The sequence below is a fragment of the Manihot esculenta genome, chromosome 7 (assembly GCF_001659605.2).
Source record: "Manihot esculenta cultivar AM560-2 chromosome 7, M.esculenta_v8, whole genome shotgun sequence".
Classification (NCBI taxonomy): Eukaryota; Viridiplantae; Streptophyta; class Magnoliopsida; order Malpighiales; family Euphorbiaceae; genus Manihot; species Manihot esculenta.
This window is the reverse complement of record NC_035167.2, coordinates 8,760,209-8,776,492: the sequence shown is the minus strand read 5'-3', so window position 1 is coordinate 8,776,492 and position 16,284 is coordinate 8,760,209. Positions and strand designations below refer to the sequence as shown.

The window sequence follows — 16,284 nt, the reverse complement described above, 5'->3', positions numbered from 1 at the left end:
TAAAAATAAAAATTAAATTAAAAAAAATAAAAAATCAACTATATTTCTAAATTAATTCAATTGAATTAAATTTTTCGATTAAAATCGAATACTACTCACCCTACTTAACAATATTATCCAACAGCCTAATTTTTCTTTTAGGCATATTGTGTTGGTAGCTAGTAATTTTATTTACTATTTATTTTGGTTGTTTATTATAGATTTTGAGAATTTTATATCGATTCAAGTTTTAAGAATTGAAATTGCATTTAATATAATATCAATGGAAATAGCATAGGTCAAAATAGATATGGTCTAATTACTTTCTGATCCATAAAATTAAATCGTAATAAATATAATATCGTATATTGCTCTCCAACTATAACTATAAATTAAATGCAACAATGTAAGTTAGAAATGACATCTAATCTTAGGTTAGGCTTGCTTACAAGACTCTACTAGCAAAATGTGAAAAAATAAAGTAGTTAATATGTTAGGCTTTGGTAGATTTACTTTTATTTTATTGATGCCTAATTATTAAAAAAACAAAAATCCTCAACTTTTCTTCTTTTTAATTGGCATCCTAATTCAATAGATTTAATATTGGTACAATAATACTAATTTTTTAAAACTTAACGAAATTTTATCTAATTTTAAAATTGAATTTGAGGGCAATATGATCCTACTAATGGGAAATCCAAATTACTTCAAAATTAAAATTAAAAAAAAAAAAAAAACATTTTCACCTTTCTCCCTCCCTTTCTTCCCCATCTCTCTCTCACATAGATGAAAAAGAAAAATCACAAGCGAGCCGAATCATTAAGGGCCATTCAAAAAAAAAAAAAGCAGTAGAAACATGATGATTCCGTTTGTTTACAGTATTTTTCTCTCCTTTGTACTTAAAAAAATTTTAACTTTATGTCTTACTATTAGCTATAAAGAAGCTTTTGTTTTGCCTAAGCATTCCTAAATTTAAGCATCAACATATCTCAAAGCACAAGCAATCCATGCTTTTTCCATAGAATAGAAAATGTGCGACCATATTAGCCCAATTTTTGTGTAGACTCTACTTTGATTTTTACTATAATTCTGTGTAAATTGAGTTTAGATAATTTTTTTTCTGTATATAAAGTGCCAATTTGCTGCTTAAATTCTAAAGCCAATTCAAGGAAAAGAAAACAAGATTAAGAAAGCCATGAAAATCCAACTTCTCTTAACACTTCTTCTTTCGTTGCTCCTAATACTCCCAACTACGCCACAGAATAATTTTGCATGCGACCAGAGAAGTCCTGAAACAAGCCAATATCCCTTTTGTAATACAACCCTTTCCTATGAGGATCGAGCCAAGGACCTTGTTTCACGTCTAACACTCCAAGAAAAGGTGCAACAACTAGTAAATCATGCAGCTGGAGTTTCCAGGCTTGGCATCCCAGCCTATGAATGGTGGTCGGAGGCGCTGCATGGGGTTTCAGATGTTGGTTTTGGAGTACGTTTCAATGCCACAGTGCCCGGCGCCACTAGCTTCCCAGCAGTGATTTTGTCAGCTGCTAGTTTTAACGAGACACTGTGGTTGAAGATGGGGCAGGTGGTGTCAACAGAGGCTCGAGCCATGCACAACGTGGGACTAGCGGGGTTGACATTTTGGAGTCCTAATGTTAATGTGTTCCGGGACCCTAGATGGGGCCGTGGCCAAGAGACACCTGGTGAGGATCCACTGGTGGTGTCAAAATATGCAGTGAATTACGTTAGGGGCTTGCAAGAAGTTGGTGAAGAAGAGAATTGTACAAGAGGTGATAAGCTTAAAGTTTCAAGCTGTTGCAAGCATTATACTGCTTATGATCTTGACAAATGGAAAGATGTTGATCGATTTCACTTTGATGCTAAGGTATAAACAAAATCCAATTACTCAATAGAGCACTTCCCTTCAGTGTGTCGATCCGGTATAAACAGAATATAATATAAAAAGTTTTGATAAAAATTTTACGACTCTTAAAAATTTTAAGTGAAAATGCAGGTGACAAAACAAGACCTAGAGGACACATATCAGCCACCATTTAGGAGTTGCGTAGAGGATGCACATGTGAGTAGTGTGATGTGTTCATATAACAAGGTGAATGGAATTCCTACTTGTGCTGATCCTGACCTGCTCAAAGGGATTATTAGAGATCAATGGAATCTTGATGGGTTTGTTCTGCTTTTACTCTATGTTTCATGATTATTTATTTTTTCTTAATGAGAATAATTATTCATAAATAATTTTTTTTTATGGAACTTGTGAAATAGCACACTGATAAACTTGACACCATTTAAAGCAATGAGTTTATGTGTCCTTCCTACTTGTGCGTCTTTCACTTGTACTATATCTTTTCCATATGTGAATTCTCGCTTGTATATTTCCTATCAATATTGCTTGCAAGTGTGAATTTCTTCTGTATTGGTCTTAGTGGGCCTGCTTGAATTCTTGATGTTTCCCATTGGGCCGTAACTTTCAACATTGTCATAATCAAGGGATTCATTTTCGGAGTCATGTTCTAACTCATGGAGCCTGTTGTTGGCCAACCGGCTCATCATACTGAGATCTTCAATTTTTCTGTACAATAACAACCATCTTTCTCTAGGAACATGGTGCTATTGTAGTGCATCATCTTTTACTTCATTGTCACTGCAAGGGAGAAGTGGGCAGCAGCAGCCCATCTCGACAAGGCTATACATCTCCTCTGGCGACCTGGCGAAATTTCTCTCTCTTTTCTTGTTCAAATGCCCAGGACATTCAATTTTCACTAACTATTTTTTTTTATTTTTTAATTCTTGTGCAGGTATATTGTCTCTGACTGTGATTCCATTGAGGTTTATCATGACAGAATGAACTACACAGCTACTCCTGAAGATGCAGTAGCCCTTGCTCTGAAAGCAGGTATTTTACAAAATACCCAAAAGATTCAAAGATCTAAAGCATTTAGTTTTTCATTTATTACATGATCATGACATTGTATGCAGGCTTGAACATGAACTGTGGAGAATTTTTACGCAAGTATACGGAAAATGCAGTGAAATTGAATAAAGTAGAAGAATCTGTTGTAGACCAGGCCTTACTCTACGACTTCATCGTTCTGATGAGACTCGGTTTCTTTGACGGGGATCCAAAATCACTCCTATTTGGGAATCTTGGACCGTCTGATGTATGCAGTAATGAACATCAACTGCTGGCACTTGATGCTGCAAGACAAGGAATAGTCTTGTTAGACAACAATGGAGCTCTTCCCTTGTCTAAAAACACCACCAAAAGCTTAGCAGTTATAGGACCAAATGCTAATGTCACTGCAACTATGATAAGCAACTATGCTGGTATTCCCTGCCAGTACACCACCCCATTACAAGGGCTACAAAATTATGTCCCAACAGCTACATTTGAAGCTGGATGTTCAGTGAGTTGCACTGATGATACACAATTCGAGGCGGCGGCTAAGGTTGGATCAACAGCTGATGCAGTGGTGGTGGTTGTAGGGCTTGATCAGTCAATAGAGAGAGAGGAATTGGATAGAGAGAACTTGATATTGCCAGGATATCAGGAGAAACTTGTATTGGATGTTGCTAATGCAGCAAATGGAACAGTGATTCTTGTTGTTATGTCTGGTAGTCCTGTTGATGTTTCCTTTGCCAAGAACAACAGCAAGATTGGTGGGATTTTATGGGTTGGCTATCCTGGGCAAGCAGGAGGAGATGCCATAGCCCAAGTCATATTTGGAGACTACAATCCAGGTGATTTGATTCACACAGTAGTTAGATTAAGGCCATGTTCAATTACAATAACTATTATAATATTTTTTATAATTGTCGCTAAGTAGCAGATAACTAATCTAATAGTGTTTAGCTAAATGTTAGAACTCCTTTGATCCTTAAGTATTAGTGTCCGACTAACTTAAAATACTAAATACTACATTCAAAATTATTACCGAACAGAGTTTAAGATTGAAGCTTACTTAAGCTTGAATTGAGAGGGTTTTTTTTTTTTTTTTTTTTTTTTGTTGTAATTTTCAGCTGGAAGGTCTCCATTTACTTGGTACCCACAAGCGTACGTGGATCAAGTGCCAATGACAAACATGAACATGCGAGCTAACGCAAGTGGAGACTATCCTGGAAGAACCTACAGATTCTACACAGGAGAAACTATTTACAAGTTTGGCCATGGATTAAGCTATTCAACCTTCTCCAAGTTCATAGTTTCAGCTCCATCAACTCTACCAATAAAACCAAACTCTCACCTCAAAGCAAATACCATTCTCTCAGTTGATGACTCCATAGAGAAATACCCTTTTGCCAATAATCAAGCCATCGACGCTTCATCCCTGAACTGCACAAGTTTGCAACTAGTTCTCGTCATTGGAGTGAGAAACAACGGGCCAAGGAATGGAGACCATGTGGTGCTAGTGTTTTGGAAGCCACCAAACACCGCAGAGGTCAGTGTTGCACCAAGTTTGGAGCTGGTTGGGTTCAGCAGGGTGGAGGTTAATAGAGGGAAGACAAAGAACACTACAGTGGTAATAGATGTTTGCAAGAGACTTGCTCTGGTGGATAGTGAAGGGAAAAGGAAACTTGTAACAGGCCAACACACATTTATAATTGGATCTTCTAGCGATAGACAAGTTAGGCACCATGTTGATATTAGATTGGCTCAATATGAACTAGGAGAAAGCAGAGTTTCTATGTAAATTTAGTATGGCGTTGTGGGTAATGCTGTGAGAGTTTAATATTAACTAAATAAATTTATTAACACATTCTATTTTCTTGGGTTCATAGTTAGAGGCAGAAATTATATAATTTATAAAAATAAAAAATAAAAAATATATATATATATATAGAAATTCTAGAAAAATTCTATCAGTTTTTTTCGAATTATATCCATCTTTACATACTAGAGAATGAACGTAACAATTTTTTATTTAATAATATGGCACTAAAGTATGAAAACATATGAAAGATGCTCCCAAAACTTGGCTTGAGAAGACAGACAGATCAATATGCTTCACCAAAGATCTCAATTACTTCCCTTCTTTGTTTCAATGAATCATACTCGGGTTAATTAGACAATTTTGTAGGTTGGCTAATCATATGGATCAAGAATTGACAATAACAAGCAATAATAAATAAAAATGCCCTTCATTTCGATCTCGCTCATTGTACAAAATCATCCCCACTGTTGTTGAGAAAAGGCAAATATAATTAATTCAGGCTCACACATATAAATTTAACTCCAATGAAATTATTCAGATTAAATTAAAATAATCGATCGAATTGAATTAATTTGAAAATTCAATTTGATTTTATATTTTTTCGATTTGATTTAATTTAAATTTTCAAAAATTTAATTATTTTGATCCGGTTTGATTTTAATAAGGAAAACTTTAATAAAATCAAACCGAAGCGATTAATTAATAATACTACATTATTTTAATAATATATGAAAATTATATCTATCAATATTAAAATAATTCAACTAAATCTTGAAATATTAAAAATAATTTAAGTCAACCTTATGGGCAAAGCATTTTTCTATGATGAACAAAATTAAATAATATCTCTAAAATATTTCTATTTATAATCAATTTATTTTTGAAATATAATGTGTTAGGGGAGGGAAGAGCATTTTATTTGACTTAAATACTCATAAACTCAACTAAACTAAATTATTTTGATTTAATTGGATTGGATTTTATTTTACCAAATTGATTTAATTTTCATTTAATCAAAATAAATATTGAGTTTTCAATTTTTAAAGTAAACTGAATCCATCAAAAGCTGGCCTTAAAGCAATGAGTTATGACTTTAGCCGATAATGCTGATGATCATATATCATGTGCCACAAACTGTATCTGTCAATAGATGATGATCAATGACGATGCAATTCTTCAAACTCACAACCCCATCTTGACCATTTCTAATTTTCAAATCCCCCATGCATTCTTTACCATCCTCTTGAAACCAAGACCAATTCAATTGAAATCACCATAAACTGAAAACTAACAGCTTCCAGTTTCAAAATCCTGCAAAGAAAAATGAAAGAAAGATTAACAATCTTCATCGTCATCCTCCTCTTCATTATCTTAATTCATTCTTCCACAGTGCATTCACGTGCTCTAGCTCCCTCACCATCACCTGCACCAGTAAGTTCATCCCTGCAATTCCCACACTAAATGTTTTTTTTTTTTTTTCTTTTTTTGCCTGATTTTGAATTTTTCAGGTGGGTGGTGAGCCAGAGGCCGGAGGCCTGAACCTGTCTAATGGAAGAGGTGGCTCTGGGAAGACAATGAGAGGTTCATTTCCTGCTGAATGCCATTTCAAGTGCAACCAATGCAAACCCTGCATGCCTGTTCAAGTATCTGTTCCAGCAATGGAATTCAAAGAGAATGATGAGTACTATCCACAAGTTTGGAAATGTATCTGTGGAGAAGATATTTTCTCTCCTTAATTGCATTTTCCCCCTTGTATTTTTTATAAATTATGGTTTGGTCCCTGAATGGAATCAATTTCTTGCCATATTTATCATCTTTGCTTGGGGGCAGTGCATGGCATTAGCTATTACTTGTTCCTTGAGATAATAGGGGAGCACAGAAATGAATCTGTTTGTTCAATTCTTTGATCTTTTTCTCTTTTCTTTTCTTTTCTCTTTTCTTTTCTTTTCTTTTTCTTTTTCTTTGTTTAGAAAAATAAGATTTGAGATAATTGCTCCATAAATGATTTGAATATAGAGAATTCTCTATATTTTTTATTCTTTAATTGTAATTTAAAAATAAATAATATTAATAAATTTATATAATAATAATATTCATAAAATTGTTGAAATCAAGAAAATAACTTTTTCTTTAAAAAAATAAGTCATTTCCCTTAAAAATAATCTAATTATTTTTTTGATAAGTACAAATTTTCTATTAACTAATTTTCTTTTGAATATCTCCAACGTTGAAAAATTAATTTACATTAAAAATTTTAATTTTAGAAAGAATGAAAATTAAATCATTCTGTTTTGATTAGTTAACAGAAAATTTCATTAATATTCATAGTTGATATAATTCTGTTTTGAATAATTTAAATAGAATAATTTTAATTTCAGTAAAAAATGAAAACAGATTATAACACATTAATATTAAATTACATATGATTATCCAAAGAATAAATGGAAATCTTGTAACATAATACCTTATAGTTTTAACTCGTATTTCAGTTCTATCTGAAAGAATAACAGTTAGTAACGGCTAATAAACAAAACGCAGTGTAATAAGTATAGGTTAATGAAACGTTTCGTACAAGGAAATGTACAGAGACAAGTTCAGTGTTTCTTCCCTAAGGTTATACCAAACCGAAAAACATCAGTCATGCTTACCACCTGCGCTATATTATGAAAGAGAATTTAAGCGGAAATAAATAGTTAGTTTGAAAGTAGTTAGCATACTGTTTAGAAGAACCTCTAGATTGTTTTAGCAGTTTCCGCTTTTGTATATATAAGTTAATACAAAGCAAGTAATGTACATGATTTTTTTTTCTCTCTTCTATTTCCTATCATTGTTGCTTCTTTCCGTTCACGCTATCAGAGATTGATAATCAAGCTTCCGTAGCAGCCATGGCCAGTACCAGCAATATGATTCCAACTATGAATTAAAAGGGTCACCTCATTATACATAATTTTAATTCTCTAGGAGCAGTGTTGGTGAGCATACCACTCACTGAAGAAAACTACCTAACTTGGAACAGATTGATGATGATCGCACTACGAGCTATGGATAAGATTGGCTTTGTCACTAGAAAACACAAGAAACTTGAGGAAGACTCTTAGGACTTTAAGCAATGGCAGAAAGTGGATAGTATAGTGATTTCTTGGATTCTCAACTATTTCTAAAGAAATCGTGGACGCATTTATGTGTACCACAACTTCTCATGTACTATGGGAAGAGTTGGCTCAATATTTTGGAGGTAGCAATAGACCTCAGATCTACCTGATCATAAGAGAAATCAGCTCATTTCAACAAGGTAACATAAATGTAATGGTTTACTTTACTAAACTCAAGAAAGGTTGAGATGAATTAGCTTGTATTAGACCATTTCTTATATGTACTTGTGGTGCTGTAAAAGAGATGAGTGAAATTTGTGAAAGTGACAAATTGATCCAGTTCCTCATGAGACTAAATTCATCATATGATCGCGTTTGGAACCAGATCCTCCTCATGGATCCGTTTCCTCCAGTGAATCGTGCCTATGCCATGGTATTAAAAGTTGAAAAATAAAGAGAGGTTAACAACCTTCAAACTAGATGTAGCAGATGGTTCCATGGCCTTGATGGCTAAGACACAAGGCAATAGCAGGGAGAATATAGGTTATAAAACATCATTCAAGAGAAGGGAGACTGAAAAGAAAGATGAAAGGTTCTGCAACTACTACAAAAACACAGGACACACCAAGGACTCTTGTTTCAAGCTAATCAGATATTCTAAATGGTTCAAACAAAAGAAGGTAAAGCATTTTGCAAATGCTGTAGAAGATACCTGCGATACTGTACTTGTTGTTAAGCCAGACAAAGCCTGTAAAGAAGAACTAACTGCCATCATCACTAGCACAATTCAGCAAGAACAGAGCAAGATGATAAAAGGTAAAAGGGTCTAGGAAGCCAACTGTACTGAATTTACTGGATTTGCAAGTAAATTTATTTAAAATTCTTCTATTTCTGTCCGTTCTATTAATACTAGTAATTGGATCATAGATAGTGGTGCTACATTTCATATGTATTCTTCCCTCACACATTTACAAAACACTAAGCTTATAACCAAACCCATAATTTTGTCCCTAATGGATTGACTAAAGAAGTTAAAAGGATTGGTGAAATCAGATTTAAAACTAACCTGATATTGCAAAATGTGTTTCACATACCAGGTTTCAAACACCTCTTATCTATTCACTAACTTTTAAAGGATTCTAATGTTTCTGTGATTTTTTTTTTATCTAAATCACTATGAGTTACAAGACCTTTGGACTAAAGAGTTGATTGTTATGGAGCACCTCCATGAAGGATAATACAAGATCAGTAGCAATTCATTCTCTATAATAAGACATGTATCAGAAAAAGTTAATGTCTGTGATGATGTAACTGGTTTCAAAATGAATAAAAGAGATACTTCTTTATGGCACATTAGATTTGGCCATGCTTCCATATCAAATCTTGCTCATATAGTGAGTTTTAACTGTGATGCAGTAATGTCACCATGTCACATATGCCCTCTTACCAAACAGTCAAGACTGTCATTTCAAAAAAGCTCAATCCCTAGCCCCACTATTTTTTACCTCTTATACATAGACATCTAGGGACCTTACCACCTACCTACTTTTACATGTGTCTCATATTTCTTAACCATAGTGGACGACTACAGTAGATCAACATGGACATACCTCATGCAAAATAAGTTTCAAGTCTATTCACTCCTTTTCACCTTTCTCAAAATGATTTAAATATAATACCAAGCCACTGTAAAACACATAAGGACAGACAATGGGGCAGAATTCCTAAGTTCTTATACAACAAAATTGTTTCAATAATATGACATTATCCATAAAAAAAAAATAATAGCCTATACACCCCAATAGAACAGACTTATAGAAAGAAAGCATAAAACCCTTCTTCAAATAGTTAGAGCTTTGATGTTCCATTCTGATTTTCCAAAGAATTTCTAGGGAGAGCCAGTCATACATGCCACTTATCTGATAAATTGAACCCCAAGTTTAGTCATTAATTAGAAAACTCCCTATAAACTTCTCAACAACAAAGTATCAGATTATAGCATACTGCGATTTTTTGGATGTTTGTGTTATGCAACTAATGTAAGACCTCACAAAACTAAGTTTGAACCCAAAGCAACCAAATGCATTTTTCTGGGTTTTGCCATAAGCCATAAGGCATACAAATCGTATGACCTTAATAATAAGACTATATGTATTTTCAGAGACGTCATCTTTTATGAATCCATCTTTCCCTACCAAACACATAACCAGACAGAATTTAATCCCTCTTACCCTCTACAAGTTCAAGAAGAATCCAAAATAGAATTCCACAGCATCATAATACTCACCTTATACCCAATGAACACCATCCGACCTCACTCTCAAACCTACAATAGAATGTCACTACAAACACACAGATTCGAAGGAATTCTAGGACTCATCAGAAATCAAGTTGGTTAAATAACTTTATAGCAATAGCTCAAGATGCAACATGTGTCCCACACAACCACTCTAACAGTCTGAGCCCACCTTCAGATACATCATTAATCTAAATTTCTTCAAACCATTTTTATTTTACACCTGCACACAAAGATTTTGTAGCATTACTATATTTAACACATGAATCATATTCTTACAAATAAGCAAAGAAAAATAAAAATTAGGTCAAAGCCATGGATATTGAATTGGAAGCTCTTGGGAACTTGTCACATTCCCTGTACATAAAAAGCATGTCGCATCTAAGTGGGTGTATAAAATTAAAAGAAAAGTTGATGGCTCAATTGACAGACATAAGGCCAGGTTAGTGGCCAAGGGGTTCAACCAGGTTGAAGGAATTGATTACACTGAAAGCTTCTCTCTCGTAGCAAAAATGGTCTCCATTCGTCTATCTTTTACCATAGCAGCTGCCAAACAGTAGCTAATCCACCAGTTGGATATCAATAACACCTACCTTCATGGCTCCATTGATGAAAAACTATATATGTTATCCCCACAAGGTAACTCTAAGGCACAATCAAATCAAGTGTGTAAACTAAAAAAATCACTCTATAGGCTCAAGCAGGCTGACTGCCAATGGAACAAAGAATTCACCCTCAAACTCAAGCAATATGGTTTTACTCAATGTCCACATAATCACTATTTCTTCACAAAATCTTTATCTTCTTCCTTCCAAGCCTTAATTGTCTATGTTGACGATATATTGATTACTGGAGATGCTGAAGTAGAGATCCTGGCTACCAAACGCTACTGTAACGACCCGAAAACTGGACTGCTACCGGTGCTAGGATCCAGATCTACTTAAGGTCACCGGGACCCGTAACAAGCCTAACATACAACCTGTGTACCTGATAAAATCCCATACATGATCATACATATATATATAAAACTTTAAACTTTTTCTTTCATTCACCAAGCTTAACCTGTGCATGCACAAACTCAATATCATAAAACCCCACACTGGAGCCCTCATCAAATACTCCAATGGGGTAACATATCATACATTAAGCTTGGTTTACATAAACATCATCATTTATACATTAACATAAAATCATGTATCAAAAGGGATTAACCATACATGACTAGGGCAAAGCACAACTCTAACCATGACATGTCATTACATATCCTTACATTACATAACTCTACTTTACATTTCATCATGTCCACTACTATACTATTACATAACATAACCATAGCCGTAACCTGCCGACCTCCTGAATTATCTCTGACCCTGCAAATCTGGGGGTTAAAGGAATGGGGTGAGCTAAAAAGCCCAGTGAGCATAACAATAAAAACATTTAAATATCATATGCCATCATGAAATGCATCACAACACAAGTAATCACCTTAAGATGGTATTGTCACCAAAAGCCCGCTACATATCCCATAAATGCCCGGCCCTCGACGGAGCTCCTCAGGACTTCCTCTTAACATAACATAACATGTCCAACTGTGCCAGGGGCGATTAGGCCACACCTGGTCTTCTCTTACTCTGTGCCAGGGGCGATTAGGCCTCACCTGGTCTTTTCTTACTCTGTGCCAGGGGCGATTAGGCCACACCTGGTCTTTCCATCTCATATCATATCATATCATATCACATTGAGGGCTAATGTATCACCCAATATCCATCCACATTAACAATGAATAATGCAATGCGTCATATTCGTGGATTCTAATGCAAAACAACCTAATACATATCATGGCATTCATGATGCATGGATCATGCTCTAAAGTTCATTTGCTTAAAATAAAAGAGTTGTGTTCTACTCACCTCTGGCTGACTCTGAACTGACTCTGAAGCAGCTATCTCACTGCTGATCACCTCGGTTTCTCAGGTCCGATCCTACACAAGTGGACTCAAATGAGGGACTAAACAACTCTAACATAACTCTAAACATCTCCCCAAAAACCCCCTAAAACATCGTAAAACATGCATATAAAACAACCAAGGAAGGGCTGGACAGGGGACTTTCGGCGGCAGGTTCGGCGGCCGAAACCCCTTCCAAATCCGAAAGTCAGACACTTTCGGAAGCAGGTTCGGAAGCCGAAGGTCCTCCACAGATCCGAAAGTCAGGCACTTTCGGAAGCAGGTTCGGAAGCATGTTCGGAAGCCGAACCTGGATCCTTCTGGGTGGCAGAACCCGATTCTGCCATCCCACATTCAGCCCTCCAAACTTCCCAACACGCATCCAACTATTCCAAAACATGTATATACACTCATTCATGCATATAGGGGCATAAAACTAGCCTAAACCCCAACAAACAACAACATATCAACACATAAACATACATTTATCATTTAACTAACATAAACCCTCATATTTTACAACTAGCCTAAACATGCATTAAAAACCCCTTAACCCTTCATACAACTTACTTAAAACATAATAAAAGGGTGGATCTACACTTACCTCTTGAAGATCGAGAGGAGGTGTGATTCCAACTCGGAGATATGGAGGAACGAGCTCCGGGGGTCTCCAAGCTTCAAAACCTTGATCTTTAGCTCAAAATCTTCAAAACATGATAAAAACTCGTAAAAATCTTGAAGGATTTGAGGAGAAAACACAAGATCATAAAAGGGGTGACAGAGACTCACCTTGCCTGGAAATGGGGAGAGAAAACTCGCCCATTTTTCGGACAGGGGGCCCTTTATAGGTGGCTGGCCAGACCACCTTCGGGAGCCGAAAGTGCCTACAAAACTCTACCAGGTTCAGCGGCCGAAAGTGTACTAGATTTTGGAGGTTTTTGGAGGCAGCATCTACCTTTGATGGAGTTTGCCTACAATAACAGCCATCATGCTAGCATAGGGATGGCTCCCTATGAGGCTTTTTATGGATCGACTCTTCTACTAAATAATTATAGTCTGATTCATGAATCAGAACTAATTGCCCATATCCAATTTTAGATTTGATCCTAGTCAATTTTAATTTCATTTACAATTTAAATCAATTACGATCAAAATAATTATCTTAGTAATATTAAATTTGAATCAGATTTAACCCAAATAAAAAACTAATTCAAAAGGATGAGTGCCTAAAGTTTAAAGAGCACATTACTCTATTTCAAACTGACATTACCCCTATCTTAAAACGATCCGAGATTCAATACACCCTTATGATTTGGGATTTAACACACCCATTTACATTCAGGACTATATTGTAGTGTAATATATTTATGGAAGATCCAACATCAGTGGAAATTTTTGATATCATGTTAAATTTAAATCAAATCTAACTTATCTCAAAAACTAGTTAAAGAGAACGAGTGTTTAAAACTCTTATAAATAACACATTATTTCTTACTCAAACCAATGTGGATTGATCAATAATAATAATAATAATAATAATAATAATAATAATAATAATAATAAACTTCTAATAAATTTTTTTTACCTAAAAAAAAAAATTTGTGAAAGAAGAACCTACCTGGGGAAGGAGTGATCCGGAGATCCCAAGTAGCAGCTTTCTTCAAAGAAAAGGATAAGGGCAATTATAGCATCCGCGTAAAGCCGCGCTCCAGGATTAAGCTAAAACCTAAAAGCACATCGCACTCAATTGCAAGACGACACGCTTTTCATTATTTAACTCCGATTTTGTATTCGCCGCTGACTTTGCTTCAAGTTTTCCATTTCTTAATCATTAAATAAATATCTTACAGTATAATTATATATTTATTTTTCCAATAAAGAAAATTAAAAAAATTCACGTGATCATGATGCGAATAATGAATGTACATCAAACAATATGGTGGCTAGCTGTTTAACATTACCCATTAGTGATTAGGTGAAGAATTTTCAGACTAAAGAAAGTCTCATATTTGACCAAAGCAATTCCATTCCAAGCTCATCCATTTCCATGGGCTGAACCCACTATAAAACCAGCTTTGCTTCTCACAATTTGGCAGATACCCATTAATTCTCTACCTTCAAAGCTTCAGCCTTCAGCAGCGACTAGAACAGAAAAAAAAAAACAAGAAGAAGAAAAGAAGAAGAAGAAGTCATGGAAGGCCTGATTCCTTATCTCCTCCATGCAATGAAGAAACAAAGGCCTCAAAACAGCTGCAGGTCTTTCTCTGCAAGCTCAAGCCGTAGCTACCATTTGTTACTCAGCGGCGGGGACTCCTTCAACGGCTCTTCTCACAGGCGAACCAGGTCGGAGTTCCAGCCACCAAGTGTGGAGTTTTTGGAGCAACGGTCTGGTCTTGATGGATATCTCAATTCAAGCAGCTTGAGAAAACGGTCGGTGAATTCTCCCTCAATGGCTGCAGCTGGTTCAAAGCTTACTTCTTATAATAACAAAAATAATAATCTTCACTATGGGAAAAATAATATTTTCTCATCTCAGCCAATGAAAGGTACTTCAAAATGAAAGACATTTGTGAATTATTTTTTGTATTAATTGTATTTTATATTTTTTTAATATTAAATGTTGCAAGATAAAATTATATTTTATTATGATTAGGATAGATATGTGGTGGAATTAATTGTACAGTTGATGGAAATTGTGTATTTGATTGTTGAAGTTCTATGTTTTCCTTGGCAAAATGCCAATTAATAAATATATTGTATCCTATTTTTTCTTTTAATTTCTCTCTTTTTAAGATTTTATTTTGGTTGTTCATTAGATTGCAATAATTTTATGTGGGTATTTAATTTTTATTGAAAAAAATTATTATTTAATTTTTATGATACAGAGATATATCTATAATACAAAAAAATTAACTAATAGATTTTTTTAAAATATTAGAAAGATTTTAATATATTTTTACTGTTTCATTATTATTTTGTTATTTTTCATTAACTTGAATAGGAAATATTTATAATGAGTTCTCTTTTTATATAAATAATGAGTTATAATTTTTCAAATTAATAATTTTGTTTAATGAAATGACTTTATATACTTTCTATTAATTTGAAATTCATGAATAAAGAAAAAGTTGACTAAGAGAAAATGACGTGTTGTTTCAAAAAGGAAAAGAAAAAGCTACATTTTAAACGTTACATGATGGATATTCATTTCTCATTGCCTTAGCGTGATTTTCCCATTGGAAAATTTTCAATTCACTATTGTCAAGATTTTAATTTTTGGAAAATAAAATTAAAAATTTTCATTTATTCATAATTTTAACCGAGACAAAATTAAATTATCAGTGAATTATGATATAACCGAGCCTCTTGTCTGCTTCTTTTAGAAATCGGACATCAAGGAAAATTTATACTATAAAACAGTAATTACATGTTGATGGTTCTGTGATTCAGGACTAATGAAATTGTGACACCTAGTTTTAGTGGTTTGATCTGGGAAGAGTTGATGAATTTAGGTTTTTTTTAAAGGTAATAAATGAGAATAAAGAGGTTGGATCGTAATTTTAGAGAGATTAAGATTATAAAAATTGATTAGGGTACGATATTAGACATGTTTTAATTGATGAATTTAATATTTTTTAAGTTGTTGACTCTAAATTTAAGATGTGTAAAATTTGAAAATTTTTATATTTATTTAGATATATTTATTATCGTAGATTAAATTTATGATTAAATAGTAAATTTATAAAATTTAAATATGTAACGAGATATATTTTTTGTAGAAAAAAAAAACAGTTGGGTAATTTTTTTTAATTTGGAATTATTTTTTTATGATGAATAAAAATACATTTAAAATTATAATTTTATTAAACAATTACTTTTTTGCACAGTCAATCCTACTCCTGCAGGTAGATTTTCTCTATGTAAAAGAGTTAAATCAACGAGATAGAGAGAAGCCACCAGATTTTTAAACTGACGAACACCAAGCAGAAAAGCCCGTGCGACGTCATATGGGCTCTATTTCTACGAGAGATGTCGCTATCAAATGCCATGAAAGGAGGGTTGTGGGCATCGGATTTTTCTCTTTTGCACCCAAGCCCAGTTTGGTATAAAAAATAAATAAATAAACAATGGGCCTAGAATTTCATCTCTTTTCTTTTTTAAAAAAAATCGAAGGTTAGAATTTGATCTCCTGATTGTCAAACAAAAGTCTACTCCAAATTATACATGTTAAATCCAACGAG

At 34.1% G+C, this 16,284-nt stretch overlaps 3 protein-coding genes across 3 annotated transcripts; all 3 read left to right on the top strand.

The window, feature by feature from the left end:
• Positions 1-950: 950 nt before the first annotated feature.
• Positions 951-4,752, top strand: LOC110618792 (probable beta-D-xylosidase 5). Its single transcript, XM_021762036.2, has 5 exons — positions 951-1,864; positions 1,994-2,163; positions 2,796-2,893; positions 2,977-3,738; positions 4,018-4,752. The coding sequence occupies exons 1-5, from the start codon at positions 1,175-1,177 to the stop codon at positions 4,686-4,688; spliced, it is 2,391 nt and encodes a 796-aa protein (XP_021617728.1). The 5' UTR covers positions 951-1,174; the 3' UTR covers positions 4,689-4,752.
• A 1,280-nt stretch (positions 4,753-6,032) lies between these two features.
• Positions 6,033-6,445, top strand: LOC110618933 (EPIDERMAL PATTERNING FACTOR-like protein 4). The gene is made up of 2 exons (XM_021762204.1): positions 6,033-6,140; positions 6,218-6,445. Exons 1-2 carry the CDS (start codon positions 6,033-6,035, stop codon positions 6,443-6,445), a joined length of 336 nt encoding a protein of 111 aa, XP_021617896.1.
• Positions 6,446-14,055: 7,610 nt separating this feature from the next.
• Positions 14,056-14,817, top strand: LOC110618794. Its single transcript, XM_021762037.2, has one exon. It carries the CDS (start codon positions 14,235-14,237, stop codon positions 14,601-14,603), a length of 369 nt encoding a protein of 122 aa, XP_021617729.1. The 5' UTR covers positions 14,056-14,234; the 3' UTR covers positions 14,604-14,817.
• The last annotated feature ends 1,467 nt before the right edge of the window (positions 14,818-16,284 follow it).

Coding starts and splice junctions, on each gene's coding strand:
- LOC110618794 (XM_021762037.2), top strand. CDS start 14,235: ATGGAAGGCCTGATTCCTTATCTCCTCCATGCAATGAAGAAACAAAGG.
- LOC110618792 (XM_021762036.2), top strand. CDS start 1,175: ATGAAAATCCAACTTCTCTTAACACTTCTTCTTTCGTTGCTCCTAATA. Junction 2,894..2,976: donor AGCCCTTGCTCTGAAAGCAG/GTATTTTACAAA, acceptor CATTGTATGCAG/GCTTGAACATGAACTGTGGA. Junction 3,739..4,017: donor ATTTGGAGACTACAATCCAG/GTGATTTGATTC, acceptor TGTAATTTTCAG/CTGGAAGGTCTCCATTTACT.
- LOC110618933 (XM_021762204.1), top strand. CDS start 6,033: ATGAAAGAAAGATTAACAATCTTCATCGTCATCCTCCTCTTCATTATC. Junction 6,141..6,217: donor CCTCACCATCACCTGCACCA/GTAAGTTCATCC, acceptor TGAATTTTTCAG/GTGGGTGGTGAGCCAGAGGC.